The 22,972-nt window shown below is 52.8% G+C and overlaps 1 protein-coding gene across 3 annotated transcripts; it reads right to left on the reverse strand.

Moving 5' to 3' along the window:
- Nucleotides 1-2,684: 2,684 nt before the first annotated feature.
- On the reverse strand, nt 2,685-20,975 carry OAT (ornithine aminotransferase). Of its 3 annotated transcripts, none has more exons than XM_075535076.1 (10): nt 20,864-20,975; nt 11,241-11,470; nt 9,129-9,353; nt 8,926-9,021; nt 7,870-7,997; nt 7,137-7,259; nt 6,606-6,734; nt 5,747-5,860; nt 5,104-5,248; nt 2,685-3,343 (listed from the first exon to the last, which is right to left on the reverse strand). In XM_075535076.1, the coding sequence occupies exons 2-10, from the start codon at nt 11,437-11,439 to the stop codon at nt 3,183-3,185; spliced, it is 1,320 nt and encodes a 439-aa protein (XP_075391191.1). In that variant the 5' UTR covers nt 11,440-11,470; nt 20,864-20,975; the 3' UTR covers nt 2,685-3,182. The 3 variants fall into 3 exon arrangements, with proteins under 3 accessions (XP_075391191.1, XP_075391193.1, XP_075391192.1); XM_075535078.1 differs by lacking the exon at nt 20,864-20,975 and adding an exon at nt 20,344-20,380; XM_075535077.1 differs by lacking the exon at nt 20,864-20,975 and adding an exon at nt 20,239-20,380.
- Between the last annotated feature and the right edge of the window lie 1,997 nt (nt 20,976-22,972).

The raw sequence follows: 22,972 nt of genomic DNA on the forward strand, positions 1-22,972 counted from the left end.
CCAGCACGGAGGACTGCCCAGCTTCACTTCTGGCCTCTACTTTACCTCCACAGGCTGGGATCTTCTCATAGTCCTGGACACTGAACGCATACTGTTGAACACATAAATGCAGAATAAGTACACCGGTCAGGACCAGTCCCGGGAAAAGTGCTTCTGCTTAGGAGAGGGTCGGTGACAAGGAGGAGCCTCCGCCAGATGAACACAGGAGCTGCAATAATGGGCTCAAGCAGCCGCGGTCGATCCTGAGGATGGCATGGGACGGGGCAGTGCTGCCTTCTGCAGTGCGATGGAGTCAGGGGACTCAGGCGCCTAATGTTTCCTTTGAGCCGCTGCCTCTTTCGGGGCTAGCCAAGTGGCTGGCATATAGCTGGCATTCAAGTATTTTCCAAATAAATTCAGGGAATCGAAAGCCTCATTAATTCGGGCCCCTGGGTGGTCAGAGGGGGATGCGGGATACAGATCGGGCACCCTGATCCACGCTTGCAAGGGGAGCCGTTCCTATGACCGTCGTAGCTCCCACTGGCAGCTAGGCAAGATCATTCAGCAAATCACGATGACTGCCACGGATGCCGTTTCCCAGACACACCTCTGATGGTGGTGGATGAACGAGGTTCCACTCTGGCTTCACTCCCCTCTGCACTGGCTGTCAACCCCCCAGACGCCCAGGCCTCGGCTAGCAGGCAGTGTCCACCCAGCCCAGGACTCCTATTGCCGGCTACATTGAAGAACAGGGAACTGAAGCCCCAGCAGGCTCCAGCTGGGCTGTCTCCCTCAGAGGTCCGGGCAGCAGGGAGAATGTTGGGAACCAGCATTCCTACAGAGAAGTCCCCAGGGCATGAAGACTCACCAAGGTCGTGCCCTTGGGTCCACTGCAGCAGGAACAGCTGAAGACTGATGGCACCAAAGGTATGAGGAGGACCTTGTGAAGAGGAGGGTGGGGGCAATTATCTCAAAATGAGAGCCCATCTCCAGCCCGTTAAGGGGACTGCCTGCCTGCACTCCTCGCTCCCTACACACCCACCCACTGGGGCTGATCGGCTCTCCCAGGGGCAGAAAACCACGCAGGGTCCCCAAGTCAACTCCCACCTCCCACACTGCTCAGGCAGACAGTCCCTCTCCCAACCTGGGGGCAGCGGGAGCGACTCTGTGGTTAAGATGTTGAGGCTGTATTGGCAACTGTTTTTGGTTTTTTTTTTGTATTGACAACTGTTACTGACAATGTAATGTTAAAATTTTTTCAAAAGCAATTATCAAAAATTCTGTCCCGATTGTGTCCCCAGAACCAGCCCACCCAGCCATGCGGTTAGAAAGGTTAGGGGGTAGCAGCGAGCTGCCTGCCGGGAGGGCCCAGCTGCCAGCTGGGATGGGATAAGACTGAGAATGAGGCCGGCTCAGGCAGAGAACAGCAGACCAGCAGGCTCAGGTTAAGGTTGTTTTCAAAGACAAGGCGTGTCTGTAAGGTTCCTTCTCTAGCTTCATTTTCCTTCATAATTCTATTTGTCTGTACAGTGGTTCTGGCCCCGAGCAAAAAACCCATTGCAACTCCCAGCAAGCCTACAGGGCAGAGAACTGCCCCTGTAAAAGAAAGCCTCATCTTTCTCCCATGGAGTGGCTGGTGGATTCAAACTGCCGACCTTGAGGTTAGCAGCCCAGAGTGTAACCCACTATGCCAACCCTACATAGGGATGGAGTCAGAATTAACTTGTGGTGGGTTTGTCGTTTTGTCTACAAGTTACAAAATAAAAATACTCCCTGTGATAGTTAAGGTTTATTGTGCCAAACTGGCCAATAAACACATGTGGGATTAATTGAAGGGCGGAGAGAGAAATGGCTCAGTGAGCCTCACCTTTTTGGTCTCTTGTTCTCTGATGATCGGACCAGTGTGCGACTGCCTTATAAGTTCTCTGCCTCCGTTGACAAGACATTTCAGCTTCCTGGGAGACATCCCTGAGAAGCCGAATGGACCTACTCCGATGCAGTCCTGGGTGCTGGAGCAGCCATGTGGAGACCCCTGCCAGCGCTGAGATGCTTACATGCTCACTCATTCGGCTTTCCTCCTGCAGTCGGTAATATTGCGTATGTTTTGCGAGATAGGGGAGGACTTTGTAGATCGGTGTTGGACTTATGGGCTTGGACTGGACTGAGTTGGAATGCTTAATGTACAATTACCCTTTATATAAAACTCTCTTATATACATATGAGTTTCCATGGATTTGTTTCTCTAGTCTACCCAGACTAACACACTCCTAGAAAAAACAGATGGAGAAACCATGGTAGCAATTGTACAACACTGCTTGATGTGACTCAGCTACAGGATGATACTGAATTAACTCCAAATAAAATGGTTTGGGGAAAAAAGACATGCAAAATAAAACAAATTAAGGAGAGTCCCCAGGGAGCTTCAAAAGTTCTATTTCCACAGCCATCAAGTCCGTGCCGACTCACAGCGAGCCTATACGACAGAGCCAAGCCGCCCCTGTGGGTTTCCAGGGCTGTCCGTCCTTGTCCCTCAGAGGGGCTGGTGACTTGGCAGCTGGAGTCCCACCCGGAACCCACTGAGCTGTCAGGGCTGTGAAAGTCATGCAGCAACAACATCCAGATCACAAGACAGGCATGTTCAATAGAAGTCTTATGTTAAAGGTAAAGAAACAAAATATTTTTTAAAAAAAGAAAGAAAAGGTAAAGACACTTTGGAAATACATTTATTGTTTTGAACAAATTAATCAAACACTTAATAGTCATTTGGAAATATTAAACATTTTGTGATTCCAAATACTAAAGTCCACAGACTGCATCCTGGTACCTACATGCACCGACACCCACCCTCTTAAGTGTACCTTAACCACGCACCCTGCCTCAGCTCTGAAGCCGTTTCCAAAGACTAGACACTCATCCCGGCAGAGGAGTTCTAACAATTACACAGAAATTATCCGCAAAGGGCTTGATTAGAGAAGGCTGCCGGCTACCTTTCCCTTCAGGAAGCACACAGGGAGAAGACACTGAACAGGATGCAGGTGCCAGTAGGTCCTGGTTCCGCTACACAGCCCAGTGCAGGCCGAGATCCACCTGCTCTGAGCTACACACAGCAAGGCAGGCAGTCCCCGGGGACAGTGGGAGTGGAAGGACAGGGCGCACAGCAGACCCTCGGCTGGCTCCCAGCGGCCCCAGCAGCGGGGACCGCCTCAGAAAGACAGGATGGTCTTGTGAATGATCTCCACGGACTCCTGGATCTCATCCTCCTTGATCACCAGCGGCGGCGCGAGTCGGATGATGTCGCCGTGGGTCGGCTTGGCCAGGAGCCCGTTGTCTCGAAGGCGGAGGCAGACCTTCCAGGCGTCGTAATCTAGGGAGAGGAGGTCGGACGTGAGCCTTTGGCTGGAGGAGGCCTGTCCAAATGTGCCCCGGCGACCAGGGTGTGGGGCCAGCGTGCAGCGGGCACAAGGGCGCCTCATTCCCTACCCCGGGACCCTGGCGTCCCACAAAGAGGGAAGTCAGCTCCAGAGCTTCAGCGAGTGCCTAACCGGTGTCTCTGAATGGCGGTTCCCCAGGTCTCGGTGTGGAGCAGGTTGTTCATAGATGCCGAATGCATCACACCACGATGCCAAAAGGGTTTGGGAGTGATGCAGGCACTAATCACGGCCAGAGAGCCCTCCTCGGACCAAGGTGGCCCCAATGTGTGCCTACAGGGGATTACTGCCTGAGAGCTTGAGCAGCTACAAGCTCGGGGCTCTCGACCCTTACTGCCCCCCAAGCCCCCCACGCATAACCCCTTCCACAAGAGTTGCTGGGCTGGCCAATGCCAATGCCTCACCCAGACCCAGTAACTCAACCTCTGGGGATAAGCCGATTCATGCTTCCAAAGCTCCCCTGGGGATTCAAAAGTGCAGCCAAGGTTAAAGCCACCACTCTGCAGGGACACCCAGGAAGGGCTCTTCCTTAAAGGGCACAAGCCGCGCTAAAAGCTGGCACTCAGTGGCAAAGGCCTCACTGGACCGCTGCTCCTGCCCCTGCATCCTGGCTGCTGTGCAGAGCCAGCCCTTTACAAAGCACTCCATCCAGACCCGCAGGAAGGACCCCCACTCTCCAAGCACCACAACCAAAATAAGGCGGGGCCGCAACGACTCAGAGAACCAAATCCGATCCTAAGAGCTCACCTGCCCATGGGACATGACCCACCTGGTGTGAGCGGTCTTCTGACCTCACAAAAGGATTGGGTGGGACTAGGCAAATAAGGTGCCTGTGATGACCAAGGTGATTGGGCAGCTTGCTAATAAAGCACAAAAACTGCAAGGAATTCCAGTGAGGGGGTTGGCCCGTTTTGCCATCTGCTAGGCTTAAAATGAGCCACCTGGAGGCAGAAATGGGGAGCCTCACTAGCACCAAAAAGAAGAGGCCGGAGAGACAAATGTCGTCTGGGTCAGAGACCTGTGACGAGAACCTTCCAAATGCAGGCGGCCGAGCAGAGGGAGCCGTGATAGCAAAGATGGCAGGAGCACCACCGAGCAAGAGCGCTTGCTGGCGCAGCAGGGCGCCATCCCGAGGGCTGGGTACACTCTGAGTAGGGCAGAGCCCATGCTGGCCCAGGACACCCAACAGGGACCCAAGAGACCAAGAGATCAAGGACAGGATCGCACCAAAAGACCTCTCTTGAGTTGATCCTGATCCTGAATGGTAAGCTGTTACGCTTCCCTAATAAATCCCCTCGCTGTTAAGTACTCTCTGAGAGCTGCGTGTGGCCCAGTCTGACAAGTTAATGAGTCAGAAGCAGGTAGGGAGGCGGCGCTGGTGTCAGAATTGGTATGTCTCCCCCCCCATCAGCCTCAACCTTGAGCTGCTGGTCCCAATTCTGCTCTCAACTCAGGAAGTCTGAGGAGGTTAGAGGACAGGGCCACACCATGTCCCGTGCCTTTGCTTTGGAAAGAACACTCCTTTCCAGACTAGTCATGTAATTAAAAATCAGATAACGCTCTGCCAAAAAGGCCTGGACAGAAGGTCAGTCAATAGTTTCAAACAGGGCGACCTGACAACCAATTAAAGTCTACCAAGTCTATTTTAGCTTTGGCTATAAAAATAGCACCTCAAGCTAACGGTCTCTTTCCGTACCTTTGGTCTCTTTGATAACGATTGCGTTCAATAACCCTTTCCCTCGGACAGCCGTCACAACATCAGAAGGCAGCTTCATGAGCTCGTGTCTCAAGAGAGCACCCATTTTCTCAGCATTTTCCACCAGGTTTTCTTCTTCCAAAACCTGTTTTTAAATAGAAAGTACACAGATTTTAAGAGTGGCCTTTTTTCTGTTGGTTTCTAGAATCAGAAGAACATCACCCGAAACAGGCCAGAGTCACTTTCATTCCTATTGTCGATGCCTCTCCTTCCTTTAACCCCCTGCCTCCCCCGCCCCTCCTAAATGCTGGCATATGGTTCTTATCCCCAGCAGCACGTCGTGTCAGGTGCTCGCTGACAAACCCCACCTGGTGGCTGGCTCCCTAGGAGAAAGACTGGCAATCCCTGTGACCTCCACCCCCCACCCCCCGAGGGTCAGAACGGCCCTGTTGGTTTTTCCTTGGCTGTAATCTATCACGGGATCACTATGAGTCAGAATTAGCCCCACAGCCCCAAGACCAGGCCCTGGTCTCCCTCCGTCGGACAATAGTTCCTGTGTGTCTCGGGGTGGTGTCATTTCTAACCGCACCCACGGGTTCAGGTGTATAGGTCACACCGGCATTAAGGACACACAGGTCCTTACCTCCAGGGCGGTGATGGCCACTCGGCAGCCCAGGGGGTTCCCTCCATAGGTGGAGCCGTGCTCCCCAGGCCTGATGGTGAGCATCACCTCGTCATCACACAGCACCGCAGAGACCTGACAGACAGACAGACAGACCAGGCAGCACTCAGAGTCGGGTCCTGCCATGTGGCTCCAAGACATCACGAAGCGGATGTTAAATGGAACAGACTTGCCACCACAGAAGCACCGCGTGCCCGCCCGCCATCTGACTACTCCCACGCCTCAAAAATACAGGGGGCTTCAAAAATGGTGGGAAAACAGAGTCCAGAGGTGGTGAATTTTCCACCCCTGTTGTGAAGGCCCCTCGTTCATGAAGGCACCCGCTTCACTGGCACAGCTCCCCGAGAACGAGCCTCGGGCCTGCTAGATGAAGCAGCCGCAGTCCTTTCCCAGGCTGCAGTGGAACGCTCTGCCTCACTACGCAGACAAAATGGTAAGCACGCCCTTCAGGAAGACTTTTCGTCTGGCCAGAAAGGACGGTGCCTCGGAGTCCCTCAACCCCCTGCGAGTGAGCGCTCGGAGCAGCCGGCCCGGCCCGGCCACAGCCACCAAGACGGCACTCCCTGTGTGCCTGCTCTGCCATGGCTTTAAAGGCTCAGCTGGTAGCACCAAGTTCCTGCACACCGGGGGCTAAACCTCGGGATCTGGACAGTACTGTGGGGGTTAGGTGTTCCCACCCAAATCTACTGCCATACCAAAGACCTGGGCCACCCACTGGACAGGAAATCCCGTATGGCCCACAGCAGGGGAGGAGCCAGAGAAGCATCTGAGGGTGTGATTCCAGGAGGAAGCGGGCAGGGTCGGCGTCTGTCTCACTTACAGGATACAAGCCACCGGAGAGGGCCTTGCCCAGAAGCACCATGTCTGGCCTCACGCGTTCGTGGTCAACCGCCAGCCACCGGCCAGTCCGGGCCAGGCCGGTCTGTATTTCGTCAGCAATGAACAGAACCTGTGGGCAGATGACACCACACACCGTGACCCTCCCCAGCTCACAGACTGCACCCCTGCTCCTTCCTCCCCACCTATCCTGCCATTCTGAGCCACGCATCAACCACCCACAGGCTCTCTATAGCGCAGGATGATGGGAGGGGGTCACCGACTGCTCTGCGCAGCGGGTGGGGAACGGGGCGGGAGAGAAGGGATTCAGTCGTGTGAGAGCGAGACTGCCCGATGGGACATCAAACACTCCTGCTCGCCTTCAGGAGCCCGGGGAACCCAATGAGGCAGGGGAAGGAGGGGGCACAGGGGCTGTCATTAGGACTCTCTGAGGACTTGGGGCGGGGGTATGTCAGGGGCACTTCAGCAGCTGGGCAGGAGCAGACGGTGAGGAGGGGGAACGTCCAGGACGGACCTGGTGCTGGGTGCAGAGTTGGCGCACGCCCGCGAGGTAGCCCGGCTCGGGGATGATCACCCCCGCCTCCCCCTGGATGGGCTCCACCATGAACGCGGCGACGTTGGGGTCCTGAAGAGCACGCTACAAGACAGACAAATGAACAAAGGGGGAGACGGGGTGAGTTTCCCTGCCGACCCCGCCGGCGGGTCATACTGGGAAAGAGGTCCGCGGACCCATCTCCCACTGGCTGAGCTGCCAACTCCGCATGCGTCCCATCTCTGGCCAGGGGCCCCGGGATGGTCGTTTCTGTGGTCTGGTTGCCGGGTCGCCCCGCAGTGAGACAGGCAACAGCTAGGTCAGCTGTCTGTCAGGAAAATTCCAAACCAAGCGGCTGTTGGATTGTTAAGGATCAGACTTTGTAGTGAACACAAATCCGACATGACAGACTAAAGGCCTCGGTCAACCTTAAAGACAGAAGTTTCACTACAACCACATCATGTACCTTGAGCTCACAGAGTCAACCCGCCCTGGAGGCGCAATGGGTGAGGTCACGGCTACCAACCAGGGTGGTCTCCATTCAAGCCGCCTGCCCGGCGGCCACACTGGCGACCTGCTCCCATGAAGCTCACCGTCCAGGAAGCCCGGGACAGGGGCGACTCCACCAATCGCCTCAATGGGACACCACGGTTAAGTGTGCAAGTACCACGAGCAGAGTGGCGTGCATGGCATGATGTGGCGTGATGTGACATACCTCCAGAGCTGGCAGGTCGTTGTAGGGAATGATTTCAAAACCTGGCATGAATGGCCCAAAGCCATCATAGCTGCTCGGGTCTGTGGAGCTGGAGATGGCGGACAACGTTCTGCCCCAGAAGTTGCCGGCTGGAGGAGAGAGACACGCAGGTCACTGACAAGCCACCTGCCTGAGCAGCTCTGTCCCGGAAAATACTGGGAGGGTGAGGGGGGGGTTGGCAGGGAACTCAGCAGCGAGGGCCTGCTCTTACACTTTGCCCCGGCACACGCAGCAGCCATGAGCACCCTGGTGTCCTGCTTCCTAAGATGCCGAGCCTCTCTGCCACTTCCCCTGTGTGCCAGCTGAGCCCCGAGCCTTGGGGTCTCATGCCAGGACCAAACTCTGACAGAGGCATCCCATATAAGCTTTGTCTTGAACTGATACATCAGCAAGAGCGATGTAGGAAGAAAGAAGCCTTCTTCTTCGTAGAGAACAGCAAACAGCTTCCCTTTTAAAAATGCACCCCAGCGCAGGCTAGGGGGGCTCCAGAAGGCGTTAAATTTCAGGTGCAGAAAATGCATTGAGCAACGGAAACTGGGTTCACCTGACTCGCAGTGAGCCTGCGCAGGGGAGGGGGGGGCAGAGGCAAGCTGAGCTCCATGGGGCTTCTCCAGGTAAATCTTCTAAGGTACCTCTGGATGGACCTGAGCCACCAACCTTCCAGTGACCACCCCACCCCAATGAGGGAGCTTCTCCTACATGGCTTATGGGTCACCCTTTAACTGCACGTATTCACAAGGCAAATTACTGAAGGATTTTCTTGAAGAGCGGGACTCGGAAGACCACAGGGACAGCGCCAGCCTGTCCTACAGGTTGCTGTGGGGCATCACTCCGTGGCAGCAAGGGTGACCATGACCAGCCCCCACGTGCTGTGTGTCTTTAACAGTCAGAGCCAGGTGTGAAAGCCAAGGTCAGATGTCACCCCAGAGGGGCTGGTGGGCTCAAACTGCCAACCGTCCTGTCCCCAGCACCACGCTTAACCCGCCGTGCCACCCGGGCCCCTTGAATTCCCCTCACCTGCAAAGATGATCTTTGCTTTGTATTTCGGAATGCCCTTGACGGTGTAGCCCCACTTACGGGCCAGCTTGCAGGCGGTCTCCCCAGCCTCCACGCCTAGCAAAAGGGGGGTGAGGAGGAGAAAACGCAGGTTTCAACAGATGTTTTCAATCCCATCAGCAGGTGTGCGGCTGCCTCGGGCCCAAGACAAGGGAGGCGCTTACCTGTGTTCATAGGCAGGAGTTTTTGGTAGTTGAAGAGTTTGGTGACATATTCTTCGTACTCCCCGAGCACCGTGTTGTAGAACGCCCTGGAGGTCAGGGTCAGTTTCTCGGCCTGGCTTTTCAGGGCGTCCACGATCTTGGGGTGACAATGCCCCTGGTTGACAGCACTGTAGGCACTCAGGAAGTCAAAGTACTTCCTGCCTTCTACGTCCCAGACGTAAACACCTGAAATTTGGAAAACAAGACTTGCGGAAAGGTGTCGGGTTATGTGCCGTCTGCCTGAGCCCTGTGTGAATCTACAGAGATAGTGCCTGGATTGACGGTTCTGGGGAGACATGCCAGGGGAGGTTGGGGGGCAGGGGGGTGAGGAGCTAATAACAAGGAGTCTGTGAAAGAAGATAATGCTCTACAGTTGATGGTGGTAATGACTGTACAAGTCTGCCTAATGAGCGTGAACTGGGAACCGTATGGCATGTGACTATGTCCCCATAAAACTGTTCAACAACAACAAAGGGACCTGCTAGCCAGCCCTCTGAAAGGCCCATAGACCCTCCCCGGACATCCAATGTGGCTCCAGGTTTTCTGGTTCAAACCAGCTGTGCTTGGCTTTATTAAAAGATGTCATGTTACCTGTTGGGCTTCAGAATGGACGTGGGATAAGCCCGCGTCAGAGAACGAGAACCTTTGACCTGCTTCAGTCAGCTGCCAAAACTGGGATTTAAAGAGAAGTTACACAAAACAGATACAACCATGAAAAATGGCCTGTGGATCATAAAGTGGATGGGAAGCGGATCCCTACTTGCAGCATGGGGGCAGCGTGCTAGACACTTCCCCTTCATTCTCTCATCAGAAAGCTGCTGCTGTGGGCTGTCGAGAGAGAAGGAAATGGAGGTTCAGAACCAGGCCAAGTGAGCACTCAGGGGGACGCAGGCAAGTTCAAGTTCACACTGCACTACTGGGAGGGCAGGTGTTTCTGTGAATCAAGAGGTTTTCAAAAGTACAACACACAAACTTAGGGTTTCGTTTGTGCAGGGTGACATCTGCATGACAGTAAAATAGAGGCCGGGGGCAAACCTGTTGAATCGGCTTATTCTTCCACCACCTAGCCCAAAGCAACATGAGCGCATGCTGGTCTCATGTGGGTCTGTCTGTGCGTGATCTCAAACTCTGCATCAAAGGGCCGTTTGGCAATAGTCAAAGTATCCTCGCTAAAAATTACTCAGATGATAAACCTTCCTTGGTTATTAAAGGCAGCTACTGATCCTGAATCAGGTCTGCAGGTTAAAAATGGCAGAGTCGTCTCCAGGAGGCCTGGTGCGGTGGTTACCCATTGGGCTGCTAACTGCAAGGTCAACAGTTCAACACCACGGGCCGGCCCACAGGAGAACGATGAGGCAGTCTGCGTCCTAGAGATCTGCTGTTGATGTTAGGTCCCAGTGAGTGGACTCTGACTCACGGCGACCCGACGTACAACTGAAGGAGACACTGCCCAGTCCTGTGCCAGCCTCACAGCGTCCTCACGCTTCCCTGCATGGGAACGGCCACAAAGACTGACAGCCTTGCCAACCCTGTGCTACGGGCAGTCCTCCTCCATCCTATGATGCTCTCCGTTCACTGTGAGGCAGCGTGAACCTGATGGCCAAGGGGCTCGGGGCTGCACCTTTCTCTAAAGTTAGGCCAAAATTGGGAGAGAAATAAAATGACAGCAAGACTATATTCTCTTTGACTTATTTTCTTGGTCATCGAAGGCTCCTACAGCAACAATATCACCAGAGGGTGGCATTAGCAACAGAAACCATTTTCTCAGGATTTCGGAGGCAAAATCCTGAACTCAGAGCGCCAGCCCTGGGGAAGGCTTTTTATCTGGCCCCTCTGGAGGTTCTGGTCTCTTTGGTACCTCATGTTCTGGCATCTAACGACCGCACTCCCCCGCCCCCCCCACCCCCACCCCAATCACTGCATCTCTAGTCTGCGCCTTCTCGATCTGGGGAGGGAGTCAGCAACTCCAGACAGACCCTGCACTCGCCCTCGCCCGCAATCTCACAGCAATCTCCTGAGATGAAGCTCAGATTTCAACCAAAACCCAGAGAAACAGAGCCACTTGAAACGCACCTTTGCCCTTCTCCAGGGCCACCGGCAGCGGGTGGTAGTTGTGTGCTCCATACTTAGATTCCCGTTCGAAAATGTACTCGGGGGACGGAGGGCCCTGGACGGTTTTTTTAGTGGCCACGGACACGCCAGAGGCCACTGAAGAGTGAAGTCCCCGGCGAAGGAGGGTGGCCGCCTGCAGGTGTGCAAGTTTGGAGAGCATCGTTGTGGGTCTGGTGGCAGGGCAAGCAGATCTGTCCGAAGGAAAGAGAGGTCAGGTCAGAGAAGGGAACCCGGTGGCCAATGCCTTGGCCGTGCAGGGTCCTCTGTGCACAAACGACTGAGGGCGGAAGCCCCACTGGGCACCTGTGGGGCGGCGGTGGCCACACCCATCCTTCTGGGGCTGGGCATCAGATAGTGTCCCGGCCTGAAGAAGCAGGTACAAAGGCCCTCAGACAGGGCATGGCACTATCTGATGCTTCAGTATGTGGGGCTGAGGGGAGAACCAGGGCCAAGGGGAACTGCGGGGGCGGGGGGAGGAAGCAGGAGACTGGAATACCACTTTCATGCCAACTCTCCTTGTTGGTAGGCATGACAGCATGGAAGGTGGAATTTGGTTCCCACAAAAACAACTGTTTGCTTCCAGCAAGTCGGGCCCCAGGCACTGGGGAGCCATGAGGTTCTCATTAGCTGATCTTCAGGCCTTTCTTCCTAGTCTGTCTTAGATGGGAAGTTCTGCTGAAACGTGTTCACTCTCACAGCCACATGCCAGCTGGAAAGCAAGCCCAGGGCCCCTGCATGAAAGGCGAGGATTCTCCCAAAGAACCACCAGTGTGCCCCACAAACAAAAGAAACCACCCGAGAGGCAGGCGTGTGTTTCGGGGAGCGACTTACCAAGGACAGGAAAAGCTTACTAACACAAGAGTGACCCAAATTACTACAAAAATCTGATTTAAACCGTACAGCACAACTATCTCAAAATACACGGTGTCCTAGTGGTGCAGTGGTTATGCATTGGGTTGCTAACTACATGGTCAGCAGTTCAAAACCACCAGCATGGTCAGCAGTTCAAAACCCCCAGCCCCTCTGCAGGAGATAGACAGGCTCTACTCCCATAAAGTTAGTCTCGGAAACCTGCAGAGGCAGCTCTATTCTGTCCTTACAGAGTTGCTTTGAGACAAAAATCGATGGCAGTGAGTTATCTTTATCTACAGGTCAAAGGTGTCATTAAAAAGGTGAGAAGCAAAAGCAATATGGTAAAAACGTTTGTCATTCATAACATCCTTTGAAAACATTTAAAGTGAGCACAATCAGACCAAAAGCAAAAATCACAGATGACAAACACAGGAAATGGCCTCATGTGCTGGGACACCCATGTCTCTGTAAAGGCACCCTCAGAAATGGGCAGCTGCTTGAAGAGAAGGTGGATCTGGAAGTCCACCTGCCAAACCAACCTACTGCCCTCAAGTCCGTTCAGACTCACAGCGGCCGGCGGGGCAGAGAGTTGCCGAGACTGCCGATCCTCACAGGAGCAGCCAGCCTCGTCTCATCTTTCTCCTGGAGTGGCCTTCAGCCACCGACCTTGCAGTTGGCAGCCCAATGCTTAGCCCACGGTGCCACCAGGGTTGATTAGAAACCACTGACCTAGATGCTTGTCAGCGGTAAAGCCCATCGTCTGGGCCTTTACTCCCTCGTGAGCCCCTCTCTAGGAGCCCCAGTGGGGTGGTGGTTAAAGCACCCTGCCGGGAACCAGGAGGTGGTTCAAACCGCCCCACCTGCTGTCCTGCAGGAGATGACAGCCGGCTTCTGCCAGGTCGGCCGCCCAGGAGTCCCAGTAGACACTCTTCTTCTACCATTGTTCAGGCTGGGAATCGACCCCGTGCACAGCCTGTTTGGCCTTTTCATTATGAAATATGTGTATGACATCTGAGGCCGGATCTCATCTGCCTCAGATTTTATATTGCACATGACTTAAGACATTGGAAGCCAGGTTTTTCCCTCCCAGCCTTATCCCCAGCCACCATCACAATGCCTCCCACCAAGTTCTGCACCCATTGGTCCCCTATCATCTTCAGCCATCAGATGAAGCCTGAGCTGTGAAAGAACCTAAGAATAAAAAGGAATTCGAGAACTTGCACAGTGATGGTGTCCGGGGAGGAATGTGTGACCCCTTCCTAACCCATAGGGGATCTATGCCCACTTGCATTTGCTTCCTCTGGGGTCTAGGGGGAAGCGGCTGTCCCATGCTTAGTGTGTGCGACCATCTGGTGGAGGCCCGTAAACTACGTGAACCTAATGAAAAGGTACTCATCCCACCAGTTCCAGCTCCAGAGGCCCCTCAGGACATTTGTGTCACTAATTATCTAAAAATCCTTATTGTCTCCAAAAAGAATTTTGTTCTATTCAAAATACCTTTGATTACTGAAAACACATGGTTTCAACAACAACAAAGCAAAGCAAAAAATAACTCAGTCATGAAAGAGTTAAAGATGAACTCAAGATCAGTAGGAAATTTCTCTCAAAAACGGCACATTGAGTATTACCGTCAATACTTATTTTCAAAAGGTATTGTTTCATAAGAGCTCCATCCATGACAAGCCAGGCCATGCATAATCTCTACTCTTGGTTTGAGCTGCCTAAATTACAAAGCACGATACGGAGAACTTGGCGTACTTCCCGTCCAACCTGCCGCTGCCCAGCAAACCCAGCATGTTCAGAAATGCTGACCACTAACCAAACTGCAGCCTCTGCTGCCAAACACTCCCGACGATGCGGGCAAGAAGCAGGGGCTTTCAACCCCAAGTCCTGAGGCAGGTTCCAGTGTCCAGCAGCTCCTGAATGGAGACGCAGGATTGCATGCCTAAGTGCATTTTTCCAAGGAGCTGGTCAATTCCTTGAGAGGGTGAATGCCCCGCCCACCATAAGAATAGTAGACTAGGAAGAAATGCAACAATGTTTAAGTCTACTTAAAGCTTCACAGAAATACCACTAAGTCTAAAGCTTAAGCGCCCACTTAGGTGGCTCACCTTACCCCTTTTCAAGAAAAACACACTGCCTCACCCCACCCCACCCCGAAATTAGTCCTCTAGCTCATCCTCCAGGTTCAAGTGTAGGTAACTGCTTTTGCAGCCCCCTGGGTTGTTCCAGCAACCCGCCCCCCACTTCCAGGGCATTTTCCCCTTCGCCTCCTGCTCTCCTGCTCCACAGGAATGAGGCTCTGCCAGCAGCTCACGAAGGCACTCAGTTGAGCTATCACAGTGACGTGGCCCACACGTGACTCACCGGAACTCCAAACCCGAACCCCTTCCTGGGAAGACACGTAGGCCTGGTAAAGGCCTTAAAAAGGTGGACTGTCAGCCCGAAGGGCCACTTTCAAGGACACGCAGGTGTCAGAGAAGGAGGGCAGTGAAATGAGGTGGCTGACGCAGTCAGAGACATGATCATGTGCAGCCACCACTTAGGATCCCTCCAGTTTTTAATGGTGTGAATGGGGGGGGTTAAGTGAAAAAATAAATAAACCCAGTCGACAGAATCGTCTACTGCGCAAAACTCAAACCATGGTCCCGAGAGAAAAACCACAAGGCCAGCCAAGTAACTGGGGGACTGTTCACCTTTACTGCACTTGCTTTTTCTACAAGGACATTTGTCACAAGGGAAAAGACCCCAAAGAAACATGATCTGGGCGGTCAGCCTGGGCTGTCATCTGTAGACAGAGGAGAAAGCTTAGGCAAGACGCACAGTGAGAGGAGAGCAAAGCACTCTGTGAAGCTTTGAGAAACTGACTGCGGTTGAGAGGAAGGCGAAGTCCAGAGCCAGGGCCATGCTAAACTAGAGCGCCCTTGGAGCACCGTCCACCAAGGCCTGCAAATCGGTGACCACCAAGTGGGGCAAGGAAGCACTGCAATGTTAGCGCAGGAAATCTTGTTTTAACGCCAAACTCCCAAAATGGCATCTTTGAAGTTAACCATCAGGCGGATACAAGGTTGCCAGAGAAAGGGACGTGGAGTCTGCACCTTCATGCCACGGGGTTCTTGCCAGATTTTAGGAAACTGCTTGGTCAGCTAATTCTGCACACTAACAATCTCGTGTTATCTGCTGAGCTCTGGCAGTTTTACTGAAAAAAGAAACTACATTACTGACAAAATCCTAACGTTTCAGGACATGGTTAACACTCCCTATGAAGGTTTCTGAACGTCTTAGGGTACACCATCAAATAGTAGCTAGGTGCTGGACTGCAAATCACAGGTCAGCGGTTCAAAACCACAAGCCAATCCTCAGGAGAATGTTGACGCTTTCTACTCCCGGATGGGCTGTCTTGGAAACCCAAAGGGGCAGCTCTACCCTGCCCTACAGGGTCGCCGTGAGTCTGGTGTGGGTTTGTTGGGGTTTGGGCTCACCCCAGGCAGGTTCTGCACAGGAAGCGTCCTGGTAAATGGGATTATGATAAACATGTTCCTACAAAGGGCCTCCTGTGCTCAGATGACGCTCGAGGATCTAACGTTGAAACGCCCAGGAGCCCTGGTGCAGTGCCCAGCTGTTAACTGAAAGGTCTGTGTGTCCAATCCCCAGGCCCACTCCGAGGGAGAAAGATTCACCATCTCACAAACTCCCGGGGCAGTTCAACCCCGTCCTACATGAAGGGTCTCCGTGAGTCACGGTGGGTCGCTTGGTTTTCTTGGTTGGGTTAAAAATAGGCCGCCTCTCCCTGGGCCTCTGCCAGAAAGGCCTGAAAAGCAGGGCTGTTCCGGGATCCAGCAGTAAGTCTCCAGGCGCCAGAGCCCAAACAAGAGGATTTAAGTTCCGGCTGCGTCCTGGGTCAGTTTGCCAATCTCCTTGCCTTTCAATTTCCCCATTTGTGGAAGCCAGTGAAGAGCACTGAAAACCCAAACCAGACCCAGTGCCCTCGGGGGCAGCGCCGACCTGCCCCCACCCTGGCTGTCCTCTGCAGAAGCAGCCGCTGGAGGGGAGCGCAGAACTGGGAGCTTGGTTGGCAGCTGTGCACTTTAACCACTGTGCCACCAGGGCCCTTTCAAGAGTGTAGCTGAGGTAAGAGAGTGAGTTCGTTAAAGTACCAACCCACATAGAATAGTCACCCCATTAGTTCCCTTGCCCCCTTAAGTCTAAAAGCTAATACTTGCCACACAAAAAGGCAACAGGTTTTGTGGTTTCTTATACCTGTATATTCTGCTTTAAAACAGGAAATGTTGAGGAAGAGAGAGTGGAGCACATCCTGACCCACCAAGCCCTGAGGACTAAACTCCCACTCAGGAACGTGAAGTCACTCACTGACTCATAACCCTACAGGGGACAACACTGGAGACATGGTGCGGGAATTGTGCCGGTCTGACCCCACCAACTGAGGCAAAACACAAAGGACATGCAACAGAACAGCAAGGGGAACAGAGCAACAAAGTCTCCAGGGAATCCCCAAAATAGACTTTGGGGTCAGGGCGTGGCACCCCATCAGTCTGGACCAGAAACACTCCTAAAGGTCAACAAACAGACCTTGAACTACTAAAAAGAAATATTCTGTTGTTTAAATAAATAAATAAAATTTTTAAAAAACAAGAAAATTACCCATAGTTCCACATCTCTGATAGCCATTAACTTATATCCTATGTGCATGTACTACACGTGTTGGCCTATTTTCAACCTCCCCAACTGAATGTATTACAAAAGGGTCTTGAAGGCTCCCTCCCAGGTCCCTTGTAAAGACTTCTATCACAGCTTCTAACACTTCAGGGCCCTTGTTTAAGGACCTGTCCCCACGCTCCCCGAAACACATGCACGCACGCACGCACTCGGACTGTGAGCTGCGTAGGGCAGAAGCCATGTCCACACAGCTTCCTCAGAAGCAAGCCCAGCTTCCAGCACACTTCAGTGCAGTGCTTGCTTGTCTCTAATTCCTGGCCTATCATTCCTCCAGAGACACACTTGGGACCCTAAGCAGAAGCCAAGGGAGCAACAGGGAGTGGGTAAGACCATCACATGACAAGACAACATCACCTATCTCTGAACAGGGAAGAGCCTAACTGTAATAGGCTGTTAGGCAGGGTTCTCTAGAGAAACAAAACCAGGACACAAAGGAATATAACAGCTAATTAGTCCACACAAGAGCTGAGGTCTCAGTTCAACTCACAAGGGTCCAAGGTCAAGGAAGCAGACAGCTGAGTCTTCCCTCAGGCAATAATGGCAGTGCGCCCAGAGGCAGCAAACAGCAGGGCAGGTCACCAACAGGCAACAGCTCAGGAGCTTAGGGAAGCAGGCCCAGATGGGATATCAAACTCAAGCAATGCAAGACAAGAGAATCCACCAGCCTCAAGCTCAAAGGATGTCCACACCAGCAGCTTGGCAAAATAGGTCTTAAAGTTCTAGCGACACGCTCCACGGGCTGGCTGTCCCACAAGGCAGAGAACTAGCTAAAGCAGCCTCTCCCTGGTCTATCACCAGAGAGCAAGAGAGGGGCGGGCCTTGCAGAGCCGTTTATCTCTTTGCCCTCCAATCAAACAGTGACCTTATTAATCCCACATGTTCCTGTTGGCCAAGTTGACACAATAAGCCTACCTATCACAGGCTGCTAGCACTCTTAGATGACATCAGGAATAGCTAATCCTCATCACACTTGGCGGTCTTCAAGAGCCAAGTTGAGTTTTCAGAGACAGGGGTGGTTAAAAGGAGAGTAAGTCGCTACTGAGAAGCAAGTTTGCACACAGGATGTCTGAGGAACCCAAATCACTAGCAGACAGCCATTCCCCAGGCTCCTGAGACCCTAGCACGGTTCTAGCCAATCAATCTTATCACCAGGGGATCATCTCAAACAGAAGTTTCATAAAGGCTACATTCTGAACAGTTCGTTTAGCCTACTCTTAACACTATGCCCTTATATCACTTTAGAAGAATCAGCTCCAGGTCTTTCAAAAGTGGCCCAAAATCCTCAGTTTGAGTAAATTTCGTTTCATTATACTACTCAAATAACTACTTTAACCATTCACAAACACCAACTCACCACCACTGGGCCAGGGGTGGTCTCTGTACAGGGTCTCTGCGGCCAGCAGTTAATCATTACAGGGAACAATCTGGTCATTTTCGTACCACCGACCTAGCAGCCAGCAGTCCATTGCCCAGTCTACGGCATCACCAGGACTCCTTTCACAAATACAGGCTCTTCAAAGTTCTGCCAACAAGTCTTTGTTTTTACATAATCCGAATTCGGGCTAAAATTCAACTCAAGTGCGTCAGAGGCAAGCACCCCCTGGCCTTACTACTGACCAGGGATTGGTTGGACTGGACCACACCCTCCACACACCTCCCTCCTGTCCATTCATCATTATCTAAACCCAGGGTGCCTTCTGCTGCAACCTCCTGCTGAGGATCTTTCTGTATTTCCACCCCAGATAAACTGGATCTGAATCTACATTTTAACAAGATCGCTTTGAAGCTTTTATAAAATGTAAATTGAACCAATGTTTATTTCAACATGCCTACAGTTTAACATATATACCTCTTTAGACTTCTGACTTGGTTATAGTTTATCACAAGATCTTCCACACAGCTAAGAACCAATGGGTAAGTTAAAATGTTAAAATGTAGATAAATTGATTCAGTACATCTGGGGTAAGTTGTCACCTCTCAGCAGGGGGCTGAACCCCATGGCTGATTGGAAGCCTGTTTTCTACATACATGAGATTTGGCCCATCCTCCAGAACTCAGTCAAAAGTTTAAAAAATGCACACTCACACATGTGGACTCTAGCTTGGTACTTAGGTGTTCAGCTGGTGACAAAAGGGTCCAAAGTTTGAACCTGCCAGCCTCTCTGAAGGTGACAGGTGAGACAGTCAGCTTCCATAATAACAGGATTGGAAACCCTATGGGGCCTCCCACTCTCTCCTCTAGGGTGACCAGGCGTCCAAATCAACGCATTCCCACAGTGGGTTTGTTTCATTTGTTTTAGTATGGGGTAGGGGTACTTACAAGACAGGCATGGGGTGTAGAGAAGACACACCTTTAAAAGATGTACTATTTAGAGTCTAGAAGCCCTGGTGGCAAAGTGCTTCGGCTGCTAACAGCAAAGTCAGAAGTTCGAAACTACCCCCAGCCACCCTTTAAGAGTGCTTTCTACTCCCATAGACGGTCAGTCTCAGAAACCTGCAGGGCAGTTCTACCCTGCCTCATAGGGTCTCTAGGAATTGGCATCGACTCGAAGGTATTGGGTTTGAGCTCTTTTGTTTTCCTTACTATCTAAGGAGTACTGGTGGCATAGAGAGTTACAAGTTGAGTTGCTAACCACAAGGTCAGTACTTCGAAACCACCAGTCACTCAGAAGGGGAAAGATGAGGCTCCACACTGCCTTCGTTGCTGCCATCAAGTCATGCCAAACCACCCTTTCACAGGGGTCACCCAATTCATAACAGTAGCAAAATAACAGTTATGAAGTAGCAACGAAAATAATTTTATTATTTGGGGTCACCACAACATGAGGAACTGTATGAAAGGTCATGGCATTAGGAAGGTTGAGAATCACTGCTTTAGGGGGTTAGAAGGCCAAGTCTTTCTCCCTGGGAGTGCTGGTGGGTTCAAACTGCTGACCCTGTGAATTGCAGGCTAATGCATAATGACTACACCGCCAGGGCTCCTCCTTCCAGATTTACAGCCTGAAACCCACAGGGGCAGTTGTGCTCTGCCCTATAGGGCGATGAGCCGGAACAGACTAGATGGCAGTAAGTTTATTTACTATGTACCTTTTTAACAGCTATCTGGGGTCTTGCTAAAATGTAACGTAGACCCTGGTTCTGTATATCTGGGGCAGGAGGAGATAGCAACTTTTAAGCAGGGAGTTTGAAGCAAAGCCCTTCGTCCTGCCCCTCACAATCCGCAAGCAAAGATTCAGAATTGATCAATTGAAAGCCTCCTTCAGGGTAAGGGCACCTCAATCGTTATAGTCCCACTTCCTTTTCCCCTTCTCAGTGTACCATCCAAGGAGCAGCCAGGTGTGACCTGAAATCCAAAAAGGTAAGCCACTCACGGCACTGGTGGGGGGAAGCTGTAGCGAGCGCCCGCTAAATTCCACCAGGTGGAACGTGAAGAAGCATGCCTTCTGGCAAGTCCTCTTGGCCCCACCGCTGCTCACCTCTACTTCCGTCGTGCGGTACGAGGATGGAAAAAGGCTGGAGGGAAAATAGGAAGGAGGAAATGGGGGGGCGCACCCCGGGCACGGGAGGGGCAGACCCCTCTCTCGGGTAGCCATCAGCACCCCACAACCCAAAGCATAAACCAATGAGCGGCCCGGGCCCTGGGGAAGCGCGGGCAGGCGGAGGCCCGCCCTGGGGCCGAGAGGCGGGGCCTGGCGCCACAAGCTGCCACATCCACAGCCTCTTCTCCGGTCCTCGCCCTCCTCCCCGGGCTGGGGATGCCGAGGCCCCGCGGCACGATGCCCGCTCGGGCCTGAGGACAAGGCCAGGTGCTCGCGCCAGCCCAGACTCGCCCCCGGGCGGCCCAGGGACCCGAGTGTCCCGCGCGGAGCCGAACCGAACCGAACCCAGGCGGCCGAGACTGCTGGCCGCGCCCCACGCCCCCCCAAGCCGCGCCCCGAGAAGGCCGACCCGGGCACAGGCCGCCCGGCCCGGCCGCGGCCGCGAAAGCACGAGTACCTGACAGCAGAGAGCAAACCGGACTCAGACGTCCACTCAGCAGCTGCAAGGGCGTTCCCGGTCTTAAGACGCGGTTTCCGCCCCGCCCCAAGGACGTTCTCGCTGCCTATTGGCTAACGTCGGTGGGCGGGGCGTGTTTTGGCGTGTGCCCCGCCCTTGCCGCACCACCGCGCGCCCGGGGCAGCCCCCTCCGGCTGCTCTGCGCAGACTCAGCAGCTGAAACCAAGAATGTCTGCCTCCGGAAGTCATCCCTGCCGAAGGGGAACTACACTAGGAGACTTGTGATGTAACCCGCCACCAGACCCAGAACTCGAGTGACTATTCACGATATCCTACTTTACGTTAGAACTGGGAGTTCCTGTGTGGTGTAAGGACGCCTTGGTGGTATCATGGGTGACCCATCTGTGCTATGAGGTCCGCAGTTCGAATCTAGCCACTCCAAGAGAAAAGACTCGATGGCCGTGAGTTCGGTTTGGTGTTCGGGTTAGGTGGTGTAAATGGTTAAGCACGCCACTACGAGTTGAAAGCGCACAGCTTTGGAATCTAGGAAGCACTCGGCGCACACAAGGTCTCCCTGCGTCAGAACCGTGGCAGACAGCAACTTGGCCACAAAGAAAGGTCATAACCGGAAGGAGCTTGAACCTCATTTAGTCTACAGTACGCACTTTGTGTCTGGAAAACAAAACTCAAGAAGAAAGGCAACTCGGGAAGGTGGACAGCAGGTGAGGGACGGCCCAGTCCTATGAGTTTCACCCTCCACAAGGACACACATGACAGCGTGGGTCCATCTCGTTGTCCACCAAAGACTCAGTCAGAGTCCCAGAGGGGAAAAGATGGCCCACTCCCATTTGTGTAAGGAAAAGACTGTGTGTGTCAAGGTACAGACAAAGCAATGGGAAGAAGTAGCCTGCGCCTGCTAGACCAGGGAGGGCCATGACCAGTCCAGAGAGAGGGAGTACAGGGAGGCCATCTACTTGAGCCCGGGCCATCAGGCCCCAATTACACACCCTTACCACCTTACTGTCCTCTCTCCATCATCACCACAAAGCCTGAGACTTAGATCAGTCTCCTGGGGCAAGGATCAGGGTAGGGAAGGGGAAGAAGGGGAAACATAGATGAAGGGGTGAGGTGGACGGCCACATAGACAGCTAAGAAACATCCAAGCTAACTTTGAGGTCCAGGGAAATAGCATGGGCGCTGAGGCAGACCTGCAAACAGCGCAGCAGCTGTCTTCAGTTGTCCAGGTCAAGGCCCCCATGGAGATTCTGCCCTCCGTGCCTCACCCCAACCCCCACCAAGTCCACTTGCTCTTATTGCTGCATCCCACCTTCTCTGGGGCTCACTGAGAGCAGACTTTTGCCTTTGGGTTCTTTGATGTCACTTCACAGCATGGAGTACAATATGAATAAGTTCATGGAAGTTGGGTCCGTCATTCTGCCCAAGGGCTCAGAGAAGAAACGGTTTCCCTTGGTTCTGCTAGACAAACCTGGGCAGGTATGTGGGGCCAAGTCCAGCTCTAGTGAGTCTCACAGAACCCAGGAATCCCTGGCTGTGTCTAAGATAGGGAGCAGGACAGGTGCTTCTGAGTTCACACTCAAGGCTTAATATTAAAATATGTTGCAAAGCCTTTGGACTCCAGATAAGGTGTGGTTTTAAGGTCTTTTCAAACACAACAAACTGCTGAGAATGTCTGGGTTTTATCTCTTCTCTTTATCAGAAAAATGCAACTGGCATGGAGAGCTTGATAATGTTGATGATTTTTCCACTGACAGTTGTTTTCAGCTTAAGTTGGCCTTGATAAGGCAGCTAGACACAAAGGTTGCTTGTCTTCCAGCAAGAAACAAAGCTAGTCTGTGCATGAGCATTTTGTACATATCATGGAGAAACACAAAAGGACAACCTGTACATGATCGAGATTTTAGACTCTGAAACGATTCATAATTAACTACAGCCATTGTCTTCAAGTCAGTGCAGCAGCCCTATAGCAGATAGAACTTCTGTCTAGGATTTCCAGGGCTGTGATCTTTATGAACGCAGATTGCCACCTCTTGCTTCCGCGAAGTAGCTGATGAACTTGAACAGCTTAACCAGGGTGCCACCAAGCCACAA

The sequence above is a fragment of the Tenrec ecaudatus genome, chromosome 16 (assembly GCF_050624435.1).
Source record: "Tenrec ecaudatus isolate mTenEca1 chromosome 16, mTenEca1.hap1, whole genome shotgun sequence".
In the NCBI taxonomy this organism is placed as follows: domain Eukaryota; kingdom Metazoa; phylum Chordata; class Mammalia; order Afrosoricida; family Tenrecidae; genus Tenrec; species Tenrec ecaudatus.

Bases quoted from the DNA above. Each gene is read 5' to 3' on its own strand.
- OAT (XM_075535076.1), bottom strand. From the start codon at position 11,439: ATGCTCTCCAAACTTGCACACCTGCAGGCGGCCACCCTCCTTCGCCGG. The intron at 9,354-11,240 runs GTGCGTTTCAAG...TCCAAATTTCAG, and splicing joins GGCCCTGGAGAAGGGCAAAG to GTGTTTACGTCTGGGACGTA. The intron at 5,249-5,746 runs GTAAGGACCTGT...ATTTAAAAACAG, and splicing joins TGGCCATCACCGCCCTGGAG to GTTTTGGAAGAAGAAAACCT.